Consider the following 23,009-nt stretch of genomic DNA (forward strand, 5'->3'; position numbering starts at 1 on the left):
TTGCGGGACGGAGTTCCTTCCAGCCCTGCCCCAGCCCCTGAAGCCTTAGCCAGCCTGACTGCTGGGGGGGGGGGGGTTTATCTCCCACAGTGCATCCTGGCCACGGCCCTCTTCCCCTCCATCTGGCAGCCCCAAGACCGCTCCCAGCAGGGACAGAGCTGAGGCATTCAAAGGCATGGGTCCTGGCACGAGACGAGACCCGGCGACTCCTGCACGCCCCCCCACCCCCCCCATCACGGACCCCTGCAGGGAGCCCCGCCCCCAGCGGGGATCTGGGATGGGATGGGCAAGGGCTGGGGTGCTGGCAGGTGAGCAGCAGTGGAGAAAGCCAGGTGGAGGCAGGGGTGTTAATTACAGTACAACTTTATTAATACTGGAATCTTCACAGTGCATTTGTTACTTGTAGCAGTGACTATTTAAATCAAGGAGAGGGTGGGTTGCAGGGGCGTGGGGGGGGGGAAGGAGAGGATCATTTATCCAAAAACTGACAGAAAGAAAAGAAACAAAATGGTTCAGATGGGATGGGGGTGGTGAGGGGGTGGTGGAGGGAAGAAAAAGTGAGTAGGAACCAGGAGGGGGAGCCTGGGGTGGGGAAATAAATTAAAAAAAGGAACAAGTTAACAGCACCAGAAAAGTTACTTCAGTCAAAAGACACTTTTTGAAAAGAATATTTCTCTGTACAAAAAGAAAAATGAAACAAACGTAAAGAAGTCCCCCAAACCAAAGTTTGTGATGCGGAATGGCTGGCTCGGATCCCAAAGGGGTGGGCCTGCAAGGTGGTCACTAAATGGACGCGAGGCGATCAAGGGGATGGAGGAGTTATGTACAGCCCTGGGGCGGGGGGGCTTGGAGGGGAAGGGCGCCACTGGAGTATGGGTGGGTGGGGGGCAGCTGTGCCGCACCCACCCCCTCCCTGGGTCTCCGAAGCCACCTCCCCCTCCCCAGGGGCAAGCTCTTCCTCATGGGGACTCAGCTCTCCCCCCACCCCACTACCCCTTACCCTGCTCACATCACATAACCTGCATCTTAAATCAGCCCACCTGGGCAAACCCTGTGGCGAGGGGCAGTGTAAGCCCCGCCCCAAGCCTTCAAATACAGGCCATCTGCTCTCCCGCCCCCTTCCTCGCCCCGGCCCTCCTCCAGGTGTGGTGCGCTTAGCAAGTCTCCTTTCTCCGACCTAGCGACTTACAGGTACGTTCTCCACCCGCCTTCGGGGACCCCGCGGGGCTCCATATACTCAGGGGCATCCTTGGTTCCCCACACCCGCCTGGCTGCCGTGCCTGGACCCCAGTTTCCGGCACAAGAACTACCAGGAGCCTGGGCTCCATCCAGACCAGGAAAAGCCAGCTCTCCTGACCCCGGGAGGGGCCCCTGCCCCGTGACCCTGCCGCCCTGGCCGCCCTGGGCTGCCTTGCGGGGCCGCAGGAAGTCCTCCGCTCGCACTTGGCACACGTGCTTTTACCTGCTTGGAGCTGGCGCGCAACATGGCGCGGGGGCACTTGACACCTCGCTCCCCGCCGCCCGGACCATCCTGGGAGGGCGGCTCCTCTGACAACAGAGTCAAAGCTAATCTCCTCCCACTGCCCCCCACCCCCACCCCTTGGTCCGCAGCAGACTGACAGGAGGCCCAACCCCCAGCCCTTTCCAACCTCACCGCGGCTTTGCTCCGGACGCTGGAGAGAAGAGCTGCTCTCTGGCCTCCGGAGCCATTAGGCCCTCCTCCTGCCACAGGCCCAACGCCAGTGTGGGCCCCCCCGACCCCGTCCCTCAGGCACTCTTGGACACACCCTGTACCGTCTACCCTGTCCCCACAAGCAGTCCTTGTCCGGTCAGCTCATTTTATTGTGTGTTCATAAAAGAACCCCCTCCCGTCCCTCCCCCCACCCCCAGCTCCAGCCCCCATCCCCAGGGGTGGCTGAAACCATCACGGCATCCGAAAGCAGCTCCTGGGGGACTGGCCAGGTGACCCCTAGCCTCTGGACTCCTTCCCCGCTGCCCAGCCCTGCCCTGCCTCCAACCCCAGCCACCCCTGGGGGGAGGGGATGCTGCTTCAGGGTCCCCAGCCTCCTCCAAGCAGGTCCCCTGCATGTCTTCCCCAAGAGGCTTGACTTGGGCCCAGGCCCCCTTCCCCGACAACGACGACAACGGCGGCGACGGCAGCTGGGCTCCCAGCTGCAACCTCCCCAACCCCCCCCACCCCGTGTCCCCAACAGCCAGCCATCCCGTAGAGCTTTCTCAGCAAACCAGATACCTTAGCCGGTTGGGCCCCTGGCCCCTGCACAGCTGCTCCCCGTCGGCCCTGCTCTCCGAAGGAGAGGAGCCTGGAGAGGCAGAGAGATGAGATGGTGGAGGAGGGAGGAGGAGGGAGCTCAGTCAGGGCGGGGTGGGCTAGCATTCCGGAAGAGCCCGAGGCCACCATCCCTGGGGAGATGGCGAGAAGCCGGGCCAGGCTAGCTAAGCGGTGGCACTGTGGGCCCACCCAGGCTGGTGGGACGGGGAGAGGCTGGCCCGGCCCTGCTGCTGTGGGCAGGGAGCGTGGCTCTGGGGCTCACCCACACCAGGAAAAGGCAGGGCCCGGAAGGAGGAAGAGGAGGGACAGAGTGGGCAAGCAAAGGTTGAAACAGGCTCCAAATCCAAGTTCCAGGCCCGCAGGCTCCGTCCTGGCGAGGTTTGTTAAAGAAGTCATTTCCTGTTTAAACCTTGAAATCCAAGATGGGTGTCTCTTTCCAATAAAGTAGCTTTGCCTCATATGACTTCAAAAAAAAAAAAAAAAAAAGCTTGCCTGGCTCTGCTCTCTCCTGACTGTGCCTTTGCTCTGAAGTGGCCGCTGCCCACCGACCAGGCCACCTGCCTCGCCCGGGCCAGAGGGTGGGATCACAAGATGCGGGGCGCCGACCTGTCGTTGGTGACGGTCCTGCGGAGCCGCACCCCGCGCCGGATGGCCACCAGCATGTCTTCAGCCGGGGGGTCGCTGGTGGCAGCGGGGGGCGGGGTGGGAGTCTCCTCCACAGGGGTGGCCGACAGGGCAGTGGGGAAAGGGAACTGGCCCTCGCCCAGGGCGTGGGCACCTGCCACCAGCTCCCCGAGCTTCTCCACCAGGCTGTGCCGGTTGGCAGCCAGCTGCTGCTGCTGCTGCTCGTCGCCCTCAGCCGCCAGCCCGGCCCCCGGCCCCGGGTAGCTGGCGGCCTCGGGGGACGGGCTGCCCCAGGCTGTGTTGGGCAGGCTGAGCCTCTTCGGGGAGGCCCTGGCCAGGTCCGGAGCCAGGGGCGAGGCGGCCTCGTCGGTGTAGAAGACACACTCCTCGCTGCCCGCCCGCGTGGGCCCCACGTAGCCGGGGGAGTCGGGCACCGTGGGCGTCTTCACGGGGACGATGGGTGGCCGGATGGGGATGGGGCCGGCGCTGGAGAGGGTGCGGCGCACGGCGGGCTTGGTGGAGGGCGTGCGGCGGATGGTGGCCACGCCAGGGGGTGCGCCCGAGGTGGTGGGCAGCCCGGCGGTGGGCAGCCCCGCAGTGGAGGCCGGGCGCTTGGTCTGGATCAGGCGGCGGTAGTTCTGGGCGATGTTGCTGTTGCGAGGGATGGTGGATGACTTGTCGAACTCGGGTGGGCCCTCCCCGTCTGCGTCCCCGTTCACTGAGTAGCAGTCGTAGTCGGAGCCTGGGGGGCACGGGATGCGGTGGGCCTGGGGCCCTGGGAGCCTGTGAAGGCCCAGCCGCCTGCCCCCGGCCCCCGGGGCCTACCTTGGGAGGGGATGGTGTCCTCGGAGCAGGAGGGCGTGGTGGTCTGTGTGCTGTAGCCGCTCGAGTACTGCAGGGAGTCCCGGCTGCTCTTCTGGTGCTCCAGGCTCAGGCCGCGGGTCAGCACCATGGCCAGGTCACTGGCCGCGGGGGACACCTCCTCACCGTGCTGGGGGTGGTAAGACTGCAGGCTGAAGCCTTGCTCCCCGCTTCCCCCTCAGCCCGGACTGCAGGCAGCCCCCAACAGGCTGAACAGTCTGAGCTGGCCCTGCGACCACTTGCCTGGCCTCCTGAAGGTGACCTAGGAGTGAAGGTGGGGCCCTGGTTGGGCTGCCCAGGGAATTGCCGCTTACCTTGGCTGCGATGGTGGCAGGGGACATGCGGGGTCGTGGGGCCTCCTCTCCACTGGGGCCCAGGGTGCCCCCGACAGCCGGGCCTGGCTCTGTGTCTCGGAGGAGCTCCACTCGGTCCTTCCTCCGCTGCAGGGTGCTGCCTGAGGGCTGCTCGTGGGGGCCGGCCTTGGCCCAGTCCTGCAGGGCATGGCCAAGGGGGCCCTCACTGTTGTTGAAGTTCAGGGTTTCCAGACCCACATGGGGCCTCAGGCTCACAATCATGGCCAAGGACAGAGCACGGAGGGTGCTGTGACACCCCAGTCCTGCCAGGCCCAGGGGCAGGATGGGGAGCCCCGGGAGGGAAAGATGTGAGCGTGTGGGGAGTGGCTGCAGGTGGTGCCCAGGAGGCCTGTCTCGCGGGGAGCAAGTGCTTCGTGCACGCCCCTCTGGTTGAACCTGGGCCCTCCCTGTGTCCCGCTGCGGGTGGGAAGCACTGACCGTGGTAGGGGAGCTGCACTCGCTGACGGACTGGCAGGTTTCCGAGGCCTCGGAGGATGCTGAGCTGGAGGACTTCTGCCACGCAGAGGCGAGCAGGCAGGAGGATGGGCGGGGAGGCAGGACGAGAGGAGGGAACAGATCTGGTCACAGCGCTGGCATGCAGCAGGGCCTGCTGACTCAGCATCCCCACCCCAGGCCCTCCAGGGCCACGGCCACGGCCGAGCGTATGCAGTGGAAGGCAGCACCCAGAGCGCACGCCACGGGCAGTGACCTGCCCCCCAGCCCAGCTCGATAACCACACACTTTGAGGATTAACAAGAAGGCTGGCTGCTGATGGCCTGGATGTGGTGGGCAGGGAAAGAGCGATACTCAGGAGGGCAGCGGGGTGCTGGCGTGAACTGCCGGGTTGATGTGCCACTGTTTTCTCAGAAGGGCAGGCCTGGGGGAGGAATGGAGTCCAGACTTCCATCCTATACATGTTAAGCTGAGCTGCCTGTTAGGTATCTATGCCCAGATGCAATGCAGGCAATTGTATTTCCAGTCTGGAGTTTAGGGAGAAGTCAGGTTTGGAACCACAAATCCAGCAGCCGTCGGACAGAATAAAGTCACCTAGGCAGTCAGGATGACGGTGGTTAGAGAAAAGGTTCAAGGACGTCAGGCCGACATTCAGTGCTTTGGAAGAAGAGGATGGCCCAGCGAACAGGAGTGACAGGAGCTGCTGGTGGCGTGGAGGAAGACCACGAGCAGGTGATGTCACAGAATCAGGGGAAGAACCTGACACGCAAAGGAGGGAGGGGCAGTTGTGCTCGGCTGCTGGGGGTCCGTGCACATAGGCGGAGGGGTGTCTGTGCAGACCTCCAGAACTGTTTCACAGAATGGTGGGGCAGAAGCCCACTGAGGACAGGACCGAGGGTGCCCAGGAGGCTCCTGCTCTGGACAGTGGCAGGAACTAGGTGCCCTGGAGACCCCCCAACTCAAAACAACAAAGAGGGACTTCCCCGGTGGTCCAGTGGTTAAGTCTCTGCACTCCCAGTGCAGGGGGCCTGGGTTTGATCCCTGGTCAGGGAACTAGATCCCACATGCATGCCACAACTAACACCCGGCACAGCCAAATAAATAAATACATAAATAACAAAGAACAACAACAACAGAGAATGAAGAAAAAAGCAAGGGCAGAAACAGGACCATGAGGGTCCCCAGGGCAGAGGCTGGCTTCAGCACTGTGGTTGAGAGACTGGGCAAGTGGCAAGGTGGAGAGCTCACCCTGTTGATGACCCAAATTAAACCTGGAAGGGAACTAATCAGTAGCACCTCTCCAGATCCTGTACCAGCCAAGTAAGATTCTCTAAATCACCCTGGTTTAGACTCCCAGATCTTTTTAATAGTTTATGATGAGCCAAGATGACTAAAATAAAAGGAGCTAAACTCTATAGGTAAGGATTCGGAGGAAATAATAAACACATGTAGAATTTTACCAATATAATTGTTAAGACAAAAATAAAAAAGGAAAAAAGTATTTGGAAAACAGCGGAAAAATTCAACACCCATTCACGGAAAACAAAACACTTAGACTAGCAATAGAAAGGAACTTCCTTCATCTGATAAAGAGTTATCTACAAAAATATCAATACTTTTCTGAGGTTGGAAAAAGATAAGGATGACCACTTCTCTATTTAGCACTGGAAGTTCTAGCAGTGCAATAAAGCATGAAAAAGAAGTAAAAAGCAAAAGGACTGGCAAAGAAGAAAATGGTTGTTTGTAAAAGACACGACTGTGTATGTATTATAGAATATTCAAAAGAACTAATATGTGTTTTTAGCGAGGTTATTAGATACAAGATCAACATAGAAAAAAAATCAAATTGCTAAATATCAGCAGCTAAAAAACAAGTAAAAGACTCTGAAAAAAGCCGAAATAATTTAAAATAGCAACAATAAACATCAGATACCCAGGGCAAAAAATCCAGCAGTAGATGTGCAAGATCCTCACATGAAAACTGCAAAATATTATTGAGAGAAGGTAAAGCCATCATAAATGGAGAGACATATGTAATCCCAGTCAGAATCCTAGGGGCTGTTTTTTGTTTTTTTTTAGTGGAAACTGACAAGCTGATATTAAAATTCATAAGGAAATGCAAAGGGCCAAAGGTAATATTGAAGAATATCAAAGCTGGAGGACTTTTATTACCAGATATCAAGATTTTTTATAAAGCTATTAATAATTGAGATGGTGTGGTATTGGTACAAGAACAGACAAATCAACCAGTGGAATAGAATACAAGCTCCAGAAACAGCTATGCATTCACAGACACCCGTTTTATGACAAAGGTTAACACACTACAGTGCAGTGGAGGAAAAGATGGTATTTTCAAAAAACTGTCAATTAGATATTCATATGGAAAAAAAGACCTCTACCTCACCACACACACAAACATACACACACACACACACACACACACAAAATGAATTCCAGATGAGCTGCAGATCTAAATGAAGAAAAGGTAAAACAAAAAGGCTTTTTTAGGAGGAAAACATCTTTGTGACCTTAGAGTACACAAAAATACCTCAAACAGGACAGAAAAAGCAATAACAATTGAAAAAAAATGGATAAATTGGACACACATTAAAATTAAGAACTTTAGGTCATTAAAAGACCCCATCAAGGGAGTAAAACAGCAACCCACAGAATCAGAGAAGATTATCAGATGAAAAGACTTGTATCCACAATATATAAGAAGTTCTACAAATCAACAAGAAAAAGACAGACAACCTAGGAGAGAAAAATAAGCAAAAGATCTGAACAGGTCCTTCACAAAAAGAGGATATCCAAATGGCCTTTAAAAGTATGAAAAGGTGTTCAACCTCATTAGTCATCAGGGAAATACAAATTAAAGACACAGGGCACTATGATATAACACCTATCAGAACGGCTCAAATGAAAAGGATACCAAGGTCTGGTGAGGAGGTGGAATAGCAGTAAACCACTGCTGTGCTCTTCCTGCCCATTTAATTATGGGAAGACACTCAAGATGAGGAATATTCTATGAAATACATAACCAGTATTCAAAAGTCATTTAAGAGGGACTGAGGAGCCATTATAGACTGGAGAAGCCTAAAGAGAGACAATAATAAAATGCAAGGTAGGGTCCTGTGTTGGATCCTGGACTCCTGGACCAGGAAAAGGACGTTAGTGAGAAAGCTGGCAAAATGTGAAGAGTCTGTTGACTAGTTAACAGTATTGTGCCTGTGTTAATTTCCTGGTTTTGAAAATTGTTTGGTAGTTACGTGAGATGTTAACATCCGGGGAGACTGTGGGGAGGGTGGGTGGGAACTCTGCACTCTTTTTACAGATTTTCTACAAGGCTAAAATTATTTCAGAATTAAAAAAAACCAAACCCTTAATGGATAAGTTAAATAGCTATAAAATAGAGAAAAAGTACATTGGAAGATGGACCTGAAGAAATTATCCAGAGAAACAAAGAGATGGGAAATATGACAGTGAAGAAACACACAAATGAAAGTAAGAATAAAGAGATAATGGTTGACGGGCTTCCCTGGTGGTGCAGTGGTTAAGAACCTGCCTGCCAATGCAGAGGACACGGGTTCGAGCCCTGGTCCAGGAAGATCCCACATGCCGCGGAGCAACTAAGCCCGTGTACCACAACTACTGAGCCTGTGCTCCAGAGCCTGCAAGCCACAACTACTGAGGCCTGCACGTCTAGAGCCCGTGCTCCGCAACAAGAGAAGTCACCGCAATGAGAAGCCCGCACACCGCAATGAAGAGCAGCCCCCACTCGCCGAAACTAGAGAAAGCCCACGTGCAGCAACAAAGACCCAACTCAGCCAAAAATAAATAAATAAATAAATTTATATATATGAAAAAAAAGAGAGATAATGGTTGAAAATTCCTAGAACGAATGAAAAACATGAATACAGAGATAGAGAAACACAAACACACCAAGTGAGGTTAAACAAAAACAAATCCACAATTAGATACATTGTAGAAAAACTAAAGTGGCCAAAGAGAGAAGTCAGATCATTCACAAAGGCACAACAGTGACTGACAGCGGACGTTACAACCAGCCACAGAATCCAGAACACAGGGGGAATATGTCTTCAAAATGTGGAAACGGAGTAACTGTCACCCCAGAATTGCATCCCTGGCAAAACTAACTTTCAAGAAAGAGGAAAAATATAAAGCATGTTTACAGATAAACAAAAACTGAGTTTACTACTACAGACCCATTCTAAAAGAACTTCTAAAGGACATATTTTACTTCAGAAAGAAGGAAAGTGACCTTAGAAGGAAGATGGGATACAAGGAAAAAATGAACAAAAAAAGTGTAAACACATATGGGTAAATCTAAACATACAGATACTGTATGTATAAAATAATGATAAAATTAAGAAGAAAAATGTCAATCATGGGGATGATTAAAAAGGAGATATATATAGCTTATAAGGGAAGGGAGTGGGTGACTGAAGTTAAAATATACGTTAAGGTCCTTGAATTATTCAGGAGGTGGGGCTGTGACTTTGCTACGGATGCATGGTAAAATTTCAAGGTAACCCGTAAAAGAAATGAAATAAGAAGTATAACTTAAAATCCAGTAGAAGGAAAATAATGGGGAAAGGAAAAAACAAAAAGCAAGAGAAGAGACAAAAGCAGCACAGAAAAAGCAGAATGAATAGAAAGAAAAAAGTAAGACAGAAGTCTAAATATGCCAGTAATCATAATAAATGTGAATGGACTAAAAACGTCAATTAAGAGATTGTCAGACTGGATAAGAAAAGAAAATCTAGGCATATGCTGTTTATAAGAGACTCATCTAAAACATAAGGACATAGCTTAAAAGCTAAGAGACAGAAAATGATACCATAAACACTGAGCAAAATAAAGCTGAAGGAGTTGTAGTAATATCAAAACAGACTTTAAGCTAGAAAACATAAAAGTAACAGAAGATCAACTACATCACGTTAGGAGATTCAGTTCACTAAGAAGAGTTAACATTTTGAAGTTGTATGCACCTAATAAAATAGTCTCAAAATATATAAAGCAAACGGATAGAACTATATGGGAGAAATGAACAATTCCAGCTTTTCGATTACTGATAGGTAAAGCAGACAGGAGTGAATGGGGAATGAGGTAGAGGTGGTCAGTGTGGACAAGTCTTTTGAGAAGTTTTGCTGTGAAGGAGAGACTAGGTGGCTGGAGGAGAACATGGAGGAAGGGAGGGCTTTTAAGATGGATGATACTAGAGCATGTGTTTGTGTACTGACAGGGATGAGCCAGCAGAGGAGGGGAGACTGGCAATGCAGTGGGGACATCCTTGGGCAAGAGGGCAGGAAAAGAGAGAATGCTGAGCTCAAATGGAGGCACTCGCCATGATGGGGAAGGACAGCACCCTGGGCATGTGGCCTGACCTCCCTCTGTCTTCTGCTGTAGTTCCTCTGTTTCCATCTCACTGAGGCTGCAGGATCTGAGCCTGCATCTGAAGAGATTCTTGGGCCAGTCTCTGTGTTCAGAATGAGCTGGCCAAAGTGTGGAGAAGGGGGAGGATGTCTGCAGATTCTGGGGCTCCTGGGGGGTGCCTCCTAGGGCCAGCCACTCCATCACAGCCAGCCTATGCAGGGGGAGGGTCACAAGGCACCAGAGCTGGTAAGCTGCTTTAAGACCTTCCAACTCTCCTTAGCCTTGAGGCAGTGAGTTGAGGTTGGTCCTCAATGTGGTGGCCCTGGGGACCTCCAGGGCTAGTCTCAACAGCTGTAGGTGGCCCCCAACGTGGATGGCCTGAGGCTGGCATGAGGCCACTGCACCCTACCCCAGATGGTTCAGCAGATGCCCCCTCACCTGGCTGGTGACGTCTGAAGGCATGGGCGAGGGGGGCTTGGAGTAGGTGGCATCCTGGGAGATGAAGCCAGAGTCGTGGGAGGAGACGCTGGAGAGGCGGGCGCTGGCGGTGGCCGGCTGTGCCAGGCTGCGGTAGCGACAGGTGGAACCAGGTGAGTATGTTTGGGCACCCCCAGGCCACGGGGCTCCGCCACCCTTGGCACTGCTACTGCTGCTGGGGGCGCTGGGGAAGTGAAGGGGGGTGCACAGCAGCCAGACAGGGAGACACAGGGGTGTGTGTGGAAGGGTGACAGACGAGGGTGGGGGAGAGAGGTGAGGGGCAAAGGAAGGAAAAGATAATGTCAGACTACAAGGTCCTGAGACCAAAGTGCCACAGAGGAGCTGGGTTCCAGGACTGTGGGACAGGGCGGGGCCTGGGCAGGGGACCACACTGAAAAGCTGGCCCAGCGCCTGCCCCCGGAGCACCCCAGTGCTACCTCCTGCTCTGCCATCAAGAACAGGAGACCTTAGGTTAACAAGGAAGAAACGGGGTCACCCAGCATCAAAGAGTTTCCCAGTTAGGCTACAGCCAGACATAAGTCTGATCATGACTGTCTTCTCAAAGTCTGATATTTGCTATCAAATCCTAATTGAACGTCTACTGCATGGTGACGGTCTGTGTGGGGCTTGGACTCACCATTGCCCTCATCCTTTCTGCCCCCTGAAGGGTGTCCAGCCCTCTGTAGTTCATATCCTCTATGCAACCATTTCATCCCTGGGCAACATTCCTGGCAGTGAAGGTCGCCTTCCTCCTGAGCATGACCGGGAAGGTCCCCAGCCTCCACCCTTGGTCATGGGTGTCCCCTGCAATCAACTCTCCCCTCCTGTGCCAGTCACCCACCCGGGGGCTGAAGAGCCGCCAGTTGACGTGGACCCTCCTCTCCCTGCAGGAGCCGCTGACTGCTGTGCCTGCCTTACCGCCCATGCCCCGGTTGCCCAGCCAAGGTGGATCTGGGGAAAGGGTGCCTGGCACAGAGGGGTCTCCCCGCCAGGAACTCGCACTATGCTCACTGCCCTCCCGCCGAGGAGCCTTGAATCTTAAATAGCTCTCCCAATCCCACCCAGGAAGTGCTCCTGCGCCTGAGCCTGACCGGTGACCGAGCAAGACTTTTGGCCTCTCTTTGGCTCTGCAAGACCTCGGGGCCCAGCTTAGGCTGAGGTTCGGGCCTGTGGCAGCTGCCCAGGCACCCGCTCTCAGGAACTAGCCAGGCTGCAGTGTCCATAAGGTAATAATCCTGTAGCCTCAGCGCATGTTCCCCAATGCCTCCACAGCCCTCCCCATCTTAGATTCTTACTATTGCCCCAGCACTGTGTTGAGCCTGGCAGAGTCTAGTGGTTAAATGCTGGGATTCCGTACCTCAGCTTTTCCTTCTGTGAAATGGAGACAACACCATACCTGATACGGTGGTGTTAGGATTCAATGAAGAAAATGCATAAAGCATTTAGCACGGCACCTGGTGCACACTTATAGCTCCATAAATGAAGCTGCTGCCCCTCCGCCCGCCCCCAACACACGCCTGCACTAGCAGCAGTCTTGCAACGAGAGAAGTTTCCCCTATGCTTGCAGATTCCTTGGTGACGTAGGAGTTGTGTGAATTCTGGGGCCCTGAAGCTATTCTTGATGCAGTTTTGGTGGGACCTTCCCGATTCCTTGCTGCAGTACCCCTGCCCCTCCCTGCACCCCACTTCAGCCCCCCACTGACCTGCACATACTGGACTTCCGGGAGCTGGAGCTGCTGGGCGATGAGGGTGGGGTCTGGTAGGACCAGCTGTAGTCTGAGCCCTTCAAGTCTTTGATTACCTGGATGGACATGAATGGGGTCACTGGAAGCAGCCCTGCCCTGCAGAGAGCCTCATCCTTTTCCTAGGCCTCCCCTCCGAGGGCTAGTAGGGCCAGAGGCCCCCTGCTGTCTTCCCAATTGAGAACCGGGCCCCAAAGGAGATCCCTGGGAGTCTGAAGCCCCCTGCCCCCCAGCCTTTTCCTAACACAAGCTCCTCACTCAGGGGCAGGAAGCAGGGCTGCCAGAGGGCTGGGGGGGATGCCTGGGGAGATTCTGCCCCCTCTGCTTCTCAGGGAAGCTGCGCAGGCCAGGACGTGGGAGAACCTGGTGATCCTGAGGACTCACTGTCACTGGCAGAGGAGCCAGGCCAGAGTGACCATGAAGGACACCACGGGGTTCAAATCCTGGCTCTGCTCTGCTCTCGGGCAAGTTCCTGGGTCTCTCCTGGGTTTCTCCTGTGAAATGCAGCCGATCATTCCTATCTTAGAGGGCCACTGGGGTGAATGAATGAGGTGACCCATGGGAAGTGCTCCATGTGGGCTGGGCACACAGTAGGCGCCTAGCGAGAGCAACGCCACGGTGCTGTCAGGTAGGGCCGACCCTAGTGTAATGGGAGCATGGTGGTGAGGCGAAGTGGGCAGGGCAGCACACGGGGGCAGGAGCGTCTGGGTCCAGGGGAGCTGACGGGTCTGGGTGTGGATGGCAGGTAGGCATCATCAGGCCTTGCTTTCTCAGGGGGATCCTGCGGGTCTGGGACTTCCACCCGTCTGCTCTCGATATAAGGCCCCCATTGGGTCCTGGGCACACCACTCCTCACCTGGGCAGATGCTCCTAGATCCCCACAGGTGGCCCTCTGTGTCCAGCTGCCTCCTCCAAATGCTGTCCCCTTTTCTCCTCTATCATCCCCAACCAAGGGCAAGCCATCCCCTCCTCTGTCCTGTCCCCAGGGCTGGCCGCACCTGCTCGCTGGCGGGGGGCAGCTTGTGTGGCTCCGCGGTCAGCACCACCAGGTCATCGATGATGCCCTGCAGGTGGGTGATCTCTCCCAGCATGGTCAGCTCGCCGTTCTGATGGAGCAGTGAGTCAGCCTCTCGGCCCCGCCCCTGCCCATGCACCCTGGAGGGCCAGGCCACACTGGGTCTCCCCTCCCTCACCCCTTCCCACCAACCAACGCTGCTTGGGCTGATGGAGGCTCCCAAATCATGGTTCTTGGGAACCCCTCAACTAGCCCAATGGTGGAGACGCTCAGAACGCCTCTCTGCTCCCGAGGAACCCACCACCACAGGCTGCAGGAAGGTGATAAAGGTGCAGAAGCGGCCACGCTCCTCAATCAGGGCCCGGCGCACCGCCTGCTTCTCCGTCTCCTCCAGCAGCAGGTACATGTCGTTCACGTCCTGCAGGGCACTGTCCAGCTGGGGCTGCAGGTCTCCTTTCCCTGGAGGGGTTGGGAGGAGAGGCCACGCTGGGGATGCCGGCCCGGCCCGGCCCACTGCATCCATAGCTCAGACCCCGTGGTGGTGTCCCTGGTCGTGGGGCTGGGCACTGCCATGGGGGCCAGGGGACTGGGGAGGGCAGTCGGGACGCTGGGGCTTGTGGAAGGGCTGGTCCCCAGAGCAGACAGAGAGGACAGATAAACAAAGCACACAGGAAAGATACCAAAGCTGCGAAGCCACCCAGGTCCTGGGGTGAGCAGAGCCCTGGGCAGCCCCAGGGCCGCCCTTGGTGCAGCTGTGCTCAGGGGAGCCCAGTGGCAGCCTCCACAAGAGCTGAGTCTTCCACCCCCCAGGATACCCTCACTGCCCACGGGATGGTGGCCCCTCACGTCCCAGGGCACAGGGAGGAGGAAGGGAAGCAGGACAAAGTAGAGCGTGGGGGGCACAGCTGTAGGCCAGGCCACGAGGGGGTGTAGGGGCCAAGAGGGCTAGGGACTGGGCCCAGGGGACAGGGAACGGGGTGCCTCCGTGTGGGTCCCCCCTCAGCTCAGGGAATGATGCACAAGGACAGCAACAGCGACACCAAGAAGCGGCGAAAGAGACACGGAGAGGCGAGAAGATGATGTAAAGGAGACAGTGAGACAGGAAGTGGGGAGGCAAGAGGTAAGGACTCTGGGAGGGCCTGGCGGGGGCGGGGCAGCCAGGGCCTGTGTCCCCACCCTGCCCGGTCCAACCCCTCTTGGCCTGGCAGACTGACCCAGCAGTGGCCCCGGACTCATCCCTGGCCAGGGGCCCCAGGGGCCCCAAGGGGACTGTGCCCCAGGCCCCTCCCTCGCTGGACCGACCGCCTTCCTCGCTCTTCCTTGGCCTGGAGAGGCTCCTTCCACTGGCCCTGAGCTGGGGGAGACAGACAAATGCGACAAGGACGACAAGGACGGGAGGAGCAGCTGGAGGGATGGACATCTGACTTACCAAGTAGCTCTACAGGAAGGATTGGGACGAGGAGAGGAGAGGAGAGACAGAGAAAGAAAGAATGTGTGAAAGACAGCCGGATGGACAGAGCCACTCCTGGGGGTGGGGGGGGTGGGGTCTGGGGGTGCCTGGGCCTGTTGGCCTCCTGCTGCCTCCCTGGGAGGGGAGGTCCTGGGTCGGGTCTGGGGTGCAAGGTGCTCCCTCTGCCCCACCCAACAGGTTGGAGGGTCCTGTGTGCGGGATAGGACCCCTCAGGCCAGGATGATGCCCTGGGGTGCCCCACAGGGCGGCGGGGGATACAGAGCGGGGCCCCGTGGGGCTGTGCCTCTGTGGGCCAGCTCTGGGCTCTACCTTTGCGTGCTTTCTTCTGCAGCTTCAGCGTGTCTGAAGATTTCTTCTTGATCTCATGCCTGGCTCGTTTGTACTCTGTGCAAGGGATGAGAAAGGAGCCCTGTGACGGCGGTTTCTGCCCAGTTGGGGGGCGGGAAGCACGGGCCGAGCCCCAGACCCACCTTTTGCGTGGTCCTTGTCCAGCTGGTTGGCCGACTTCTTCCAGTCCTCGATGCGCTCCTGCAGTGGGTTGATGAGGCTCTCCAGGAGCGCACTGTGGGCGGGGGCAAGAGGGTCAGGTCCACCATGGAGGTGTCCCCGTGACACGCCCCCCTCCCCGACCACAGCGCCCACTCACTTGGTGAACTGCCGCAGCTTGGTCTCGATGCTGCGGTGGCGCATGCACATGCGCGTGAGCGCCGAGCCGATATCCCGCGTGGCCCCTGGCGAGGCAAGCGCGCAGCATGTGAACGGGCCCGCTGGGGCTTCTGCAGTCCCGGCCTCAGGCCACGAGGGGGCGCACCGGCCCGCGAAGACCGAGCCGGCACCCCGCGCCCCGCCCCCCAGCTTTCCGCAATCCTGCCGGCCCCAGCAGGCGACTTGATCTCTTCTCAGTATTTACCAAGGCCCTCCTCCGTACGGGACCAAGGTCCTGCCCATCCTGGCTATGCCAGCCTCCTGCAGCTGCGGCTGCTCTGCTGGTCGGGCCAGGAGCTGCCCTTCACCCCAGCTGGGAAAGGCTGGCATCAAAGACATCCAAAGATCCAACCAAAATCCCCTCCTGCCCTACCAGGAACCCCCTCCAGGTGTGCCCAGATGCAGGTGTGAGAGTGCCAGCATGCGCCCACTGCCTTGGTTCTCACCACCCAAAGGAGCCGGGGACCCAGGTCCCTGCTCCTCGGACCAGAATGTAGAGGAGATGCCAAGGCCAACAGGGAATGTTCACCTGCCCTCTGTGCTCTCGGAAGGGCAGAAGGCAGTGGAAAAGAAGCCGCCACAGTCAAACTCACCATAGGGAAGCATGAACAACTGTGGCTGAGGGGTCAAACCAGCCGCCCAGAAGCGAGAAGGGAACCCCCCTTTGTAACATCCTGTCATCTTTCGCCCACTCCTGCTTGCATGCCTCTAATGACGAGAGGCTCACTCTCTCCACAAAAAGCCCATTCCATTAGGGAGCAGAACTCAAGGTCCCGACTCTGGGCCTGGTGTCCTCTTCCCAGTTCATATTCCACTCAGCCTTTCCAGCTTCCAAGCCCAACCTGGGGCATCCCCAACCTCCAGCCATGCCCCCTCCCTACCTCGGGTGTTGGTGGCCATGTCAGCCACTTTCTGGAAGGCATCCAGGAAGGCCACAGCAGCCAGCACAGTGGTCCTGGGGAGATGGACAGCGGGATGGTCTGTGGGTGAGGTGGCTTTTCTACCCATTCCCTCCCCAGCTGGGGCACCCTCAGCAGCCTCACCTCAGCTGGGAATGCAGCTTTGTGGCCTTGGAGTTGAAGTCCTCCCAGATGGGGTAGGAGCTCTGCAGAGGAGATGGGAGAGGAAGGGAGACTCCCTGAGGACTGCAGGGCTCTACCTGGGCTGGGCTCCCCACATGCCTGGGTCCAGACTCTGGGCAGTTTCTAAGACAGCAGCCCTGCCTCTGCGGAGAGGAAGGCTCCTGGGCTCTCTAGGGGGAAAGGCGACCAAGGACAGAGATCTGGGGCATGAAGAAGGCCTGGCCCTGGGAACAGGCACCTTTGCCCATTCCTCCCTTCCTGACAGTCAGGAACTCTGGCCCACTGTCTGCAATGGTGGCCCACATCCTCAACGGAGATGGAAACAGTGAATGGCAGGTCCTGTCTCCTCGGGGATGGGAGGGGCCTGGCAGGGAATCTGGGCTGAGCCACATGAGGGGCACTATGTTCCCCCGACACAGCCCAGGATGGTCCACATGGCATGGGGGCAGAGGCACAGTGCCAGGGCTCAAGGCATGCTAGGTCTAAACTGGGGCCTCTGGGGCCCCCACCCTGTGCCCTGGAAGGAACTGCCAGCCCGGCCATCCATCCATCCCGGGCCAGCAGAGGTGGCTCCCAGGCCCAGGGAGGCTCTGGCTGCTTCAGAGGCTGGCCAGCCTGCCTGGGACAGTCAGGCCCCAGGCTGAATGGGGCCTTGTGCGGCCAACAGAGCCACCTTTCTCCACCCCCGGCTCCCCTCCCCTCCTGGGGACACAGTGTGGCCTTTATCCCAGCCTGGCCCAAAGTTCTGAGTTGGGAGGGGGTTTCCCAGTAGGGAAGCCAGGCTCTTGGTGATCAAGTTGTCCAGTGAGATCAAGGGGTTTTTCTGGCTAATGGGCCCTCGCATGGCTGTTGGGTCCTGGCCCAATGGCCCTGTGGAAGACTTGATCCTTGAAGGGGAGCTTCAGGCCGGCAAAGCCCCTAGCCCCAAAGTGCTGCTGACCTTCCCTTCCATGTGGGATGGGATGCTGGGAGCTGGGGCTTTTCCGGTGGAAAGGGGGAAGGCAGAGACCCCAGTCCCCAAGGCCTCAGAGGGAGGCTTTGCCAGGCTGGAACCCCAGGGACAGGGCCAGCCTGCAGGGGTGGGGAGAACAGGGCTGCTTCTGGGAGCCTCAGAAACTCCCTCCCCTCCCAGCCCAGCCCAACCAGTGGCCAGGGAAAGCAAATATTTGAGAAGTTCACACAGGCTGGAGCGGGAAGGGGGAGGCTGTGCGTGGGCTGTCTCCGTGTGGCACGGCTCAGGGTAAAGGAGCCCGGGAGGCCACCCCTGACAGTCCTGAGGGCCTGGCGCCCTCCCTCACCTCAACACCTTCAGCCCTAAGCCTTGCCAAGGCCTCCAGGGAGGAGGGATGATGCTGTGGGTACAGGGGTCCAGAGGCACCATCCTGGCCCCCAGAAAACCTAAGCACCCCCAGCAGCCTCTGGGCAGTCTCAGAGGGCAGCAGGCTGGGAGAAGCTGGGAAGACACAGGTCCCTACCCCATTAAAGTCCCCGGCTGGGGCCCACCCCGACGCCTCTGCCCAGCCAGGATGGCTCCAACCCAGACCCTCACAGCCTTGGCTTTCCTGGTGGAGAGGGGACAGGATGGGGCATGGGGGAGGCCAGGCCCAGTCCCTCCTCAGCAGATGGACAGGAGCACCTGGGTCTCTAAGGACCTGAGACTCCACCTCCCACTAGTAACTCATGAGGACCCCAGAGGTGAGGTTGAGGGGCCGAAGCAGCCAGGGCCCCAGGGGTGTCCTCAGTCTTCACCTGGACCTGTGCCCTCACGTGGGCCGCACCCTGGCTGTCAGGTTCTAGGACCCTGGGTTGTTATCACTAGTGACAGGGACTGCTACTGTTGATCAAGAGCGTGCGGTGGGCCAGGCACTGTGTGATCGCATGGAATCCTTACAATGACCCTGTGAAATGAATACTGTTCTCACCCCCATTCTACAGACGAGGAAACTGAGGCTCAGAGAGATTAACCGGCTTGCCCAAGGCCATCGAGTGCCAGGGTCAGGATCTGATCCCTTGTCTGACTGGTCACTACACATCAGGGATCCACCCCCCACCACTTCTGGAATGCACGGAGACGAATACTTGGGCATCAAGGGTGGGTAGGGGGCAGGAACTACGTGGATGGGAGAGACGCCCAGCTCTGCCCCCAGAGCAGTGGGCTGCTCTGGAGGGGAGAGGTTACATGCTCACTAGAGGTGCTCAAGTGGATGGGATGAGACCGATATGGAGGCTGCAGGGCCCCAGGCCCCTGGCCCCCGGACACTATCTCTGACCGGGCCCTGGACTGTGCAGGTGAGCGACTCAGGCTGCAATCCCAGAGAGGGGTCTTTCTGGGTGGCCTTGGGCCAGGGCATCCTCTCTGAGCCTGTCTGCTCACCTGTAAGGTCAGGATGGGAAGTGTACCGATGTCAGCAGGTCAGTATGGAGACTGCATGGAAAGCACTAGCACAGTGCCCGGCACACAGTAAATGCTAGGTTAATGCTGGCAGACAGAGCAGACACTTGACCCCTGCTTCTCTGCCAGGAGCCTCTCCCACCTGGCCAGGGCCTATGTGTCCGGGTGACACTCCCCACTCTCAAGGGCAGGCAAAGATTATGACCCTGTTTTCTGGATGGGCCAGTGCTGCTGAAGGTGAGGCCTGGGGCTGAGGCAGAGCCCTGGGTGCCACACCCAGCCCTGTCATCTTGGGCAAGTCCCTGCCCTTCTCTGGGATTCGATGGGCATCTGAGCTAAATGAGGCACAGCAGGCAGGCCCCCTCCCGATCCCTGAGCTACTGTCTACACCTGAGCTACACCCCGGCCCTCCCGAGGGCCCCCTCCCGATCCCTGAGCTACTGTCCTCCTCCAGGCCCCCCAGCCTCCAGGTGTAGGTCCTCCTCCCCCTACTCTGCCTCTCCCATGCCAGGGTCTGGGCCTCCAGGAGGGCCGGGGTGTGCTGTTGTGGGGCCTGTGGCCGTGCTTGCCCTGTGTGGAGGGGCCTCACAGGTAAGCTCAGTCTCCTCAACCTGGCCACGTTCCTCTACGGAAACCCTGCTGCTTCTGTGGCTCAGGCCACAGAAGGAAACAGCCAGAAGCTGTCCCTCAAATCCAGATGATCGACCTCCAGGTGGCCCGGTCCCCTGCTCTGTCCCTGGCCCAAACACATGCATGTGTCGTAGGTATATCGGGACTTGGCATCACCGCAGGTGAAACCTCTCCCAGTTTGCTTCCACATGTCAGAAAATCCTGCCTCAATCACTTGTTACAATCTGGGCCCATTTCCTTCTATCTCATCCCAAAGTGCCTTGCAAATTGCCTGGAGAGGGAGGGAGACAGTCCTGCCCCTCTGCTCTGTGCAAAAGCTGCTGCTCTCTGCAGTGTTTGTGGAGAGGATGCCAGAAGGAGGAGGGTGTGGGAAGGTCCCCCCCTCTGCCAGCCCTGGGAATGGTTGGGGGAGGGTTGTCTGGGCTGCTTGGTCCCAGGAAGGAAACCCGGTGCCTGGGCTGTGATGTCCACAGGGCAGGAGGGGCTGCTGAGGGCAGAGAGAGGCCAGGACTTTTGGGGGCCGGCAGAAGCAGCTTGGAGTGGAGTTGCAGGGGATGGAGCTCTCAGGGGAGCACCCTATACGGGGGCAGTGAGCGGCACCTATGCATGCTGCTAACCCTGTAGTTCCTAGTGAGGGTGGCTCCAGTTCTCTTGGGGGTGGGGGTGGGGGCGCAGGGATCTGGCAGCTGCCCCTGGGGCTGTTCCCCTGGCAGCACTGGGAGCCCCCCGAAGGGCCTGCTTGGGCACTGTGGTGTGTCCTCCTGGGGCCTGCGACGTCACAGTAGGATTCTATGCTGTGTACTTGGGAGTGTGAGACAGGTTGTGAGGGTGGGGGTCTGACGAGGTCCCAGTTCTCTCCCCTGCTCTTCCCCTGCCCCACAGGCCTGCCCCAGAGGGGAAGGGTAGAAACGCTGCTTCCTGGTCCCCGTCCTGTCGTTGGAGCTGCCCTTCCTCTCTGCCTAGTCAGCCTGGGGCGGCCCTGCCAAACCCTAGCCTCTTTGGGGGAGAGGATCCCCCTCACCCCCTAGACCACCAGTGAGAGGTGAGGTCAGGGAGTGTCCAGCAGTCTCCTTAATGACCTTGAGCCAGGCCTCAGTTTCCCCACCTGGTGAGCCAGCGGTGGGCCAGGAATTGGTGGCCCGCTGCAGCCTGACCTTGGGTAATCATGGGGAGGGGCTGGAGCTGACAGCCCTTCCCTGGGGCTGCTCCATCAACCCAACCTTCTCCCTCCTCCTCCCAAGGTGCGGACAGAAGCCTTGGGATGCAGGAACGCTCATCGTGGAGACCTTGGAGTCCTGGATCTTGTTTCTGGGGACCCGGGCAGCGGGTGCGGAGGCCGAGGCCGGCAGGGAAGGAGTTAACGGTTCCCTGCTTTATTATTTTTCCCTGCTTTGGCGGTGACAGCATTGTCTGGGCTCCCGGGCCGTCGTGGGCGGGGGAGTGGGGGGGATGGTGGTGGTAGGGGGCGGAGGCCGGAGAGACCCCGGGCCCGTTAAAGGGCCGTGGAGTCGCTCCCGGAGCCAAACCCCATTCATGGTTTGGGGGTCTGGGGCGCGGGGAGCCCGCGTGTGCGCAGGCTCGGGTCTGGTCCCCAAGGGGGCGCTGCGACCCGGGCGACCCGGGGCTTGGACCCAGGGCACCGCACGGACACCCCGACACACGAGCACCCACACCCCCCAAGACGGGCACCCAGAGACCCGGGCGCACGGCAGTCGCAGGCCAGAGGCGCTCAGACAAACAGACACGGCGGCGCACGGACACAGCGGGGCACGGCTGCCCGCCGCCACGCGTCCCCAGAGGGGGCACGCACCCGCACAAGCACCCGCGCGCCCGCAGGGCGGCCAGCCCCGCCGCGCCCCGTTACCTTCATGTCGTTGACGATGGCCTGGAAGAGCCCTCCCAGGGCGCCGCACTCCTTCTCCGCCGTCTCCATGCTCGGGCCGGGCGGCAGCGTCGGCGGCGGGGCGCAGGCTGGGCGAGGGGACCCAGGCCGCGGCGGCTTTCGCTCCGAGGCCGGGTCGGGCCTGCAGCCTCCGGGCTGCGCTCAGCGGCCGGCCGCGCCGCGCTCGGGGATCGCGGGCCGCCGCGGGGCGGCGCGGGCCATGTCGCGGCGGGGCTGGCGGGCGGCGCGGGGACTGGAGCGGCGTCCGTAATCCGAGCCGCCGAGGCTTGGACGTCACGTGGATGCGCGGAGGGAGGGCCGTGGGGAGGGGCAGGGCCGTGGCGGGAGGGGTCTGTGGGAAAGACCGGGCGAGCTCCGGCCCATTCACCAGGAATGGAGCCCGGGCTTTGAAATCCGAGCCCCGGCGCGGCCGAACTGGTCGGGCTAGAGGGCCCGGCAGGCGCAGGCGCCACCGCGGTTCGGGGGCGGCGCTGGGGCGGGGCTGCCCGGCTTGCCCGCGGGAGTGGGACCAGTGGTTGGGTGCCCACTCCGGGAAGGTGCCCAACACCACCACCCCCTCCAGCTTTTGGTCTCTGGCCGGTGTGTGTGTGTGTATGTCGGGGTGCGTGTGTATGTGTCGGTGTGTGTGTGTGTGTCGGGGGGTGGGTGTTCCCGCGCTTTAAGAAGAGGGGGGCAGGCTGGGGTCCTCGGGGCGCATCCCGTGGGACGGCTACACCACCCTCAGCAGGGGCGCACGGTGCCCTGGAGGCCACCCGCCTTGGAACGTTTTATCCCCGGCACAGAAGGGTTTGGACCCTCCTCCAGAAGTTCTGTGGCTCCTTTTCCAAGCAGTGCCAGTGCTGATGCCACCTGCATGGGGTGCCCCAGGCCGGACCTTTGGGGGTGGCGGTGTACTGGTCCTCAAGCAACCTCTTTCCTCGGGTTGGGGCCATGTGGGACCAGCAGAACAGAGGTGGGCCACTGTCCCGTCTCTTACGCCAGGGTACCCACGTATGAGGATGCATGTGTGTGTACGTTGGCCATGGTGAGTTCAGTCTGTCATCCTGTTCTGGAGACTCCAGGCAGGGAAACCCACCCTCCCGGCCCTATGCTGGGGCTCTGAGGAAAAGCCCGCACAAGATCCTTCTCTTCTATTCCAGGGGCCCACAAGAGCCACTTGGGAGATCATAGGCCAATCCGAGGCTTCCCAAAGCCTGGGGTCAGGTGGACTCTGGCTTATAGGTTTGGTGAGCTAAGGCTCATTTAGCCAAATCAAGGGGTGGGGATGTGGGAAGCCCACCCCCTGCCCCGCCCAACTCCCTGCACTGGTCTGGGCCTTCCCCTCCATCCCCAGTGACCTGGAACGTTCTGCAGTGTGCCCCTTCATTCAGAAACTCCTGAGGCTCAGTTTATCTGTCTAATGGGGACATGTCCCATGCCCCCTGGGCGGGGGGTTGTCAGGATGGAAAAGTCAGATTAGGTGCCTGAGAAGGCAGGGTTCAAGGGGCCAGGCCAGTGCTTTGTGCTCTCCAGGAAGAAGGGGCTGGTTCTATAGAGGTAAGGGCTGGGCCCAAGGCCCACACCCCAGTCAGGTGAGTGTGCAGAGAGCGACCAGCCTCTCCTGGCAGAGCCAGC

The 23,009-nt window shown here is 58.4% G+C and overlaps 1 protein-coding gene across 4 annotated transcripts; it reads right to left on the reverse strand.

Annotated features, from left to right (window-relative positions):
* Window positions 1-347: 347 nt before the first annotated feature.
* On the reverse strand, window positions 348-22,977 carry MTSS2 (MTSS I-BAR domain containing 2). Of its 4 annotated transcripts, none has more exons than XM_033843999.2 (14): window positions 21,357-22,977; window positions 16,432-16,493; window positions 16,270-16,343; window positions 15,330-15,414; window positions 15,154-15,245; window positions 14,993-15,067; window positions 13,514-13,671; window positions 13,196-13,303; window positions 12,159-12,256; window positions 10,417-10,543; window positions 4,567-4,641; window positions 4,090-4,266; window positions 3,740-3,905; window positions 348-3,656 (listed from the first exon to the last, which is right to left on the reverse strand). In XM_033843999.2, exons 1-14 carry the CDS (start codon window positions 21,423-21,425, stop codon window positions 2,875-2,877), a joined length of 2,148 nt encoding a protein of 715 aa, XP_033699890.1. In that variant the 5' UTR covers window positions 21,426-22,977; the 3' UTR covers window positions 348-2,874. The 4 variants fall into 4 exon arrangements, with proteins under 4 accessions (XP_033699890.1, XP_033699888.1, XP_073651808.1 ...); XM_033843997.2 differs by having other exon boundaries at window positions 10,417-10,639; XM_073795707.1 differs by lacking the exons at window positions 16,270-16,343; window positions 16,432-16,493; window positions 21,357-22,977 and adding an exon at window positions 15,594-16,247 and having other exon boundaries at window positions 10,417-10,639.
* Between the last annotated feature and the right edge of the window lie 32 nt (window positions 22,978-23,009).

This window comes from Tursiops truncatus, chromosome 19 (assembly GCF_011762595.2).
Source record: "Tursiops truncatus isolate mTurTru1 chromosome 19, mTurTru1.mat.Y, whole genome shotgun sequence".
Taxonomy (NCBI): Eukaryota; Metazoa; Chordata; class Mammalia; order Artiodactyla; family Delphinidae; genus Tursiops; species Tursiops truncatus.

Bases quoted from the DNA above. Each gene is read 5' to 3' on its own strand.
- MTSS2 (XM_033843997.2), bottom strand. From the start codon at position 21,425: ATGGAGACGGCGGAGAAGGAGTGCGGCGCCCTGGGAGGGCTCTTCCAG. The intron at 16,494-21,356 runs GTAACGGGGCGC...TCTCCTCTGCAG, and splicing joins CCATCGTCAACGACATGAAG to AGCTCCTACCCCATCTGGGA. The intron at 13,672-14,992 runs GTAGAGCCCAGA...CAACCCCTCCAG, and splicing joins GCAGAAGAAAGCACGCAAAG to GGAAAGGAGACCTGCAGCCC.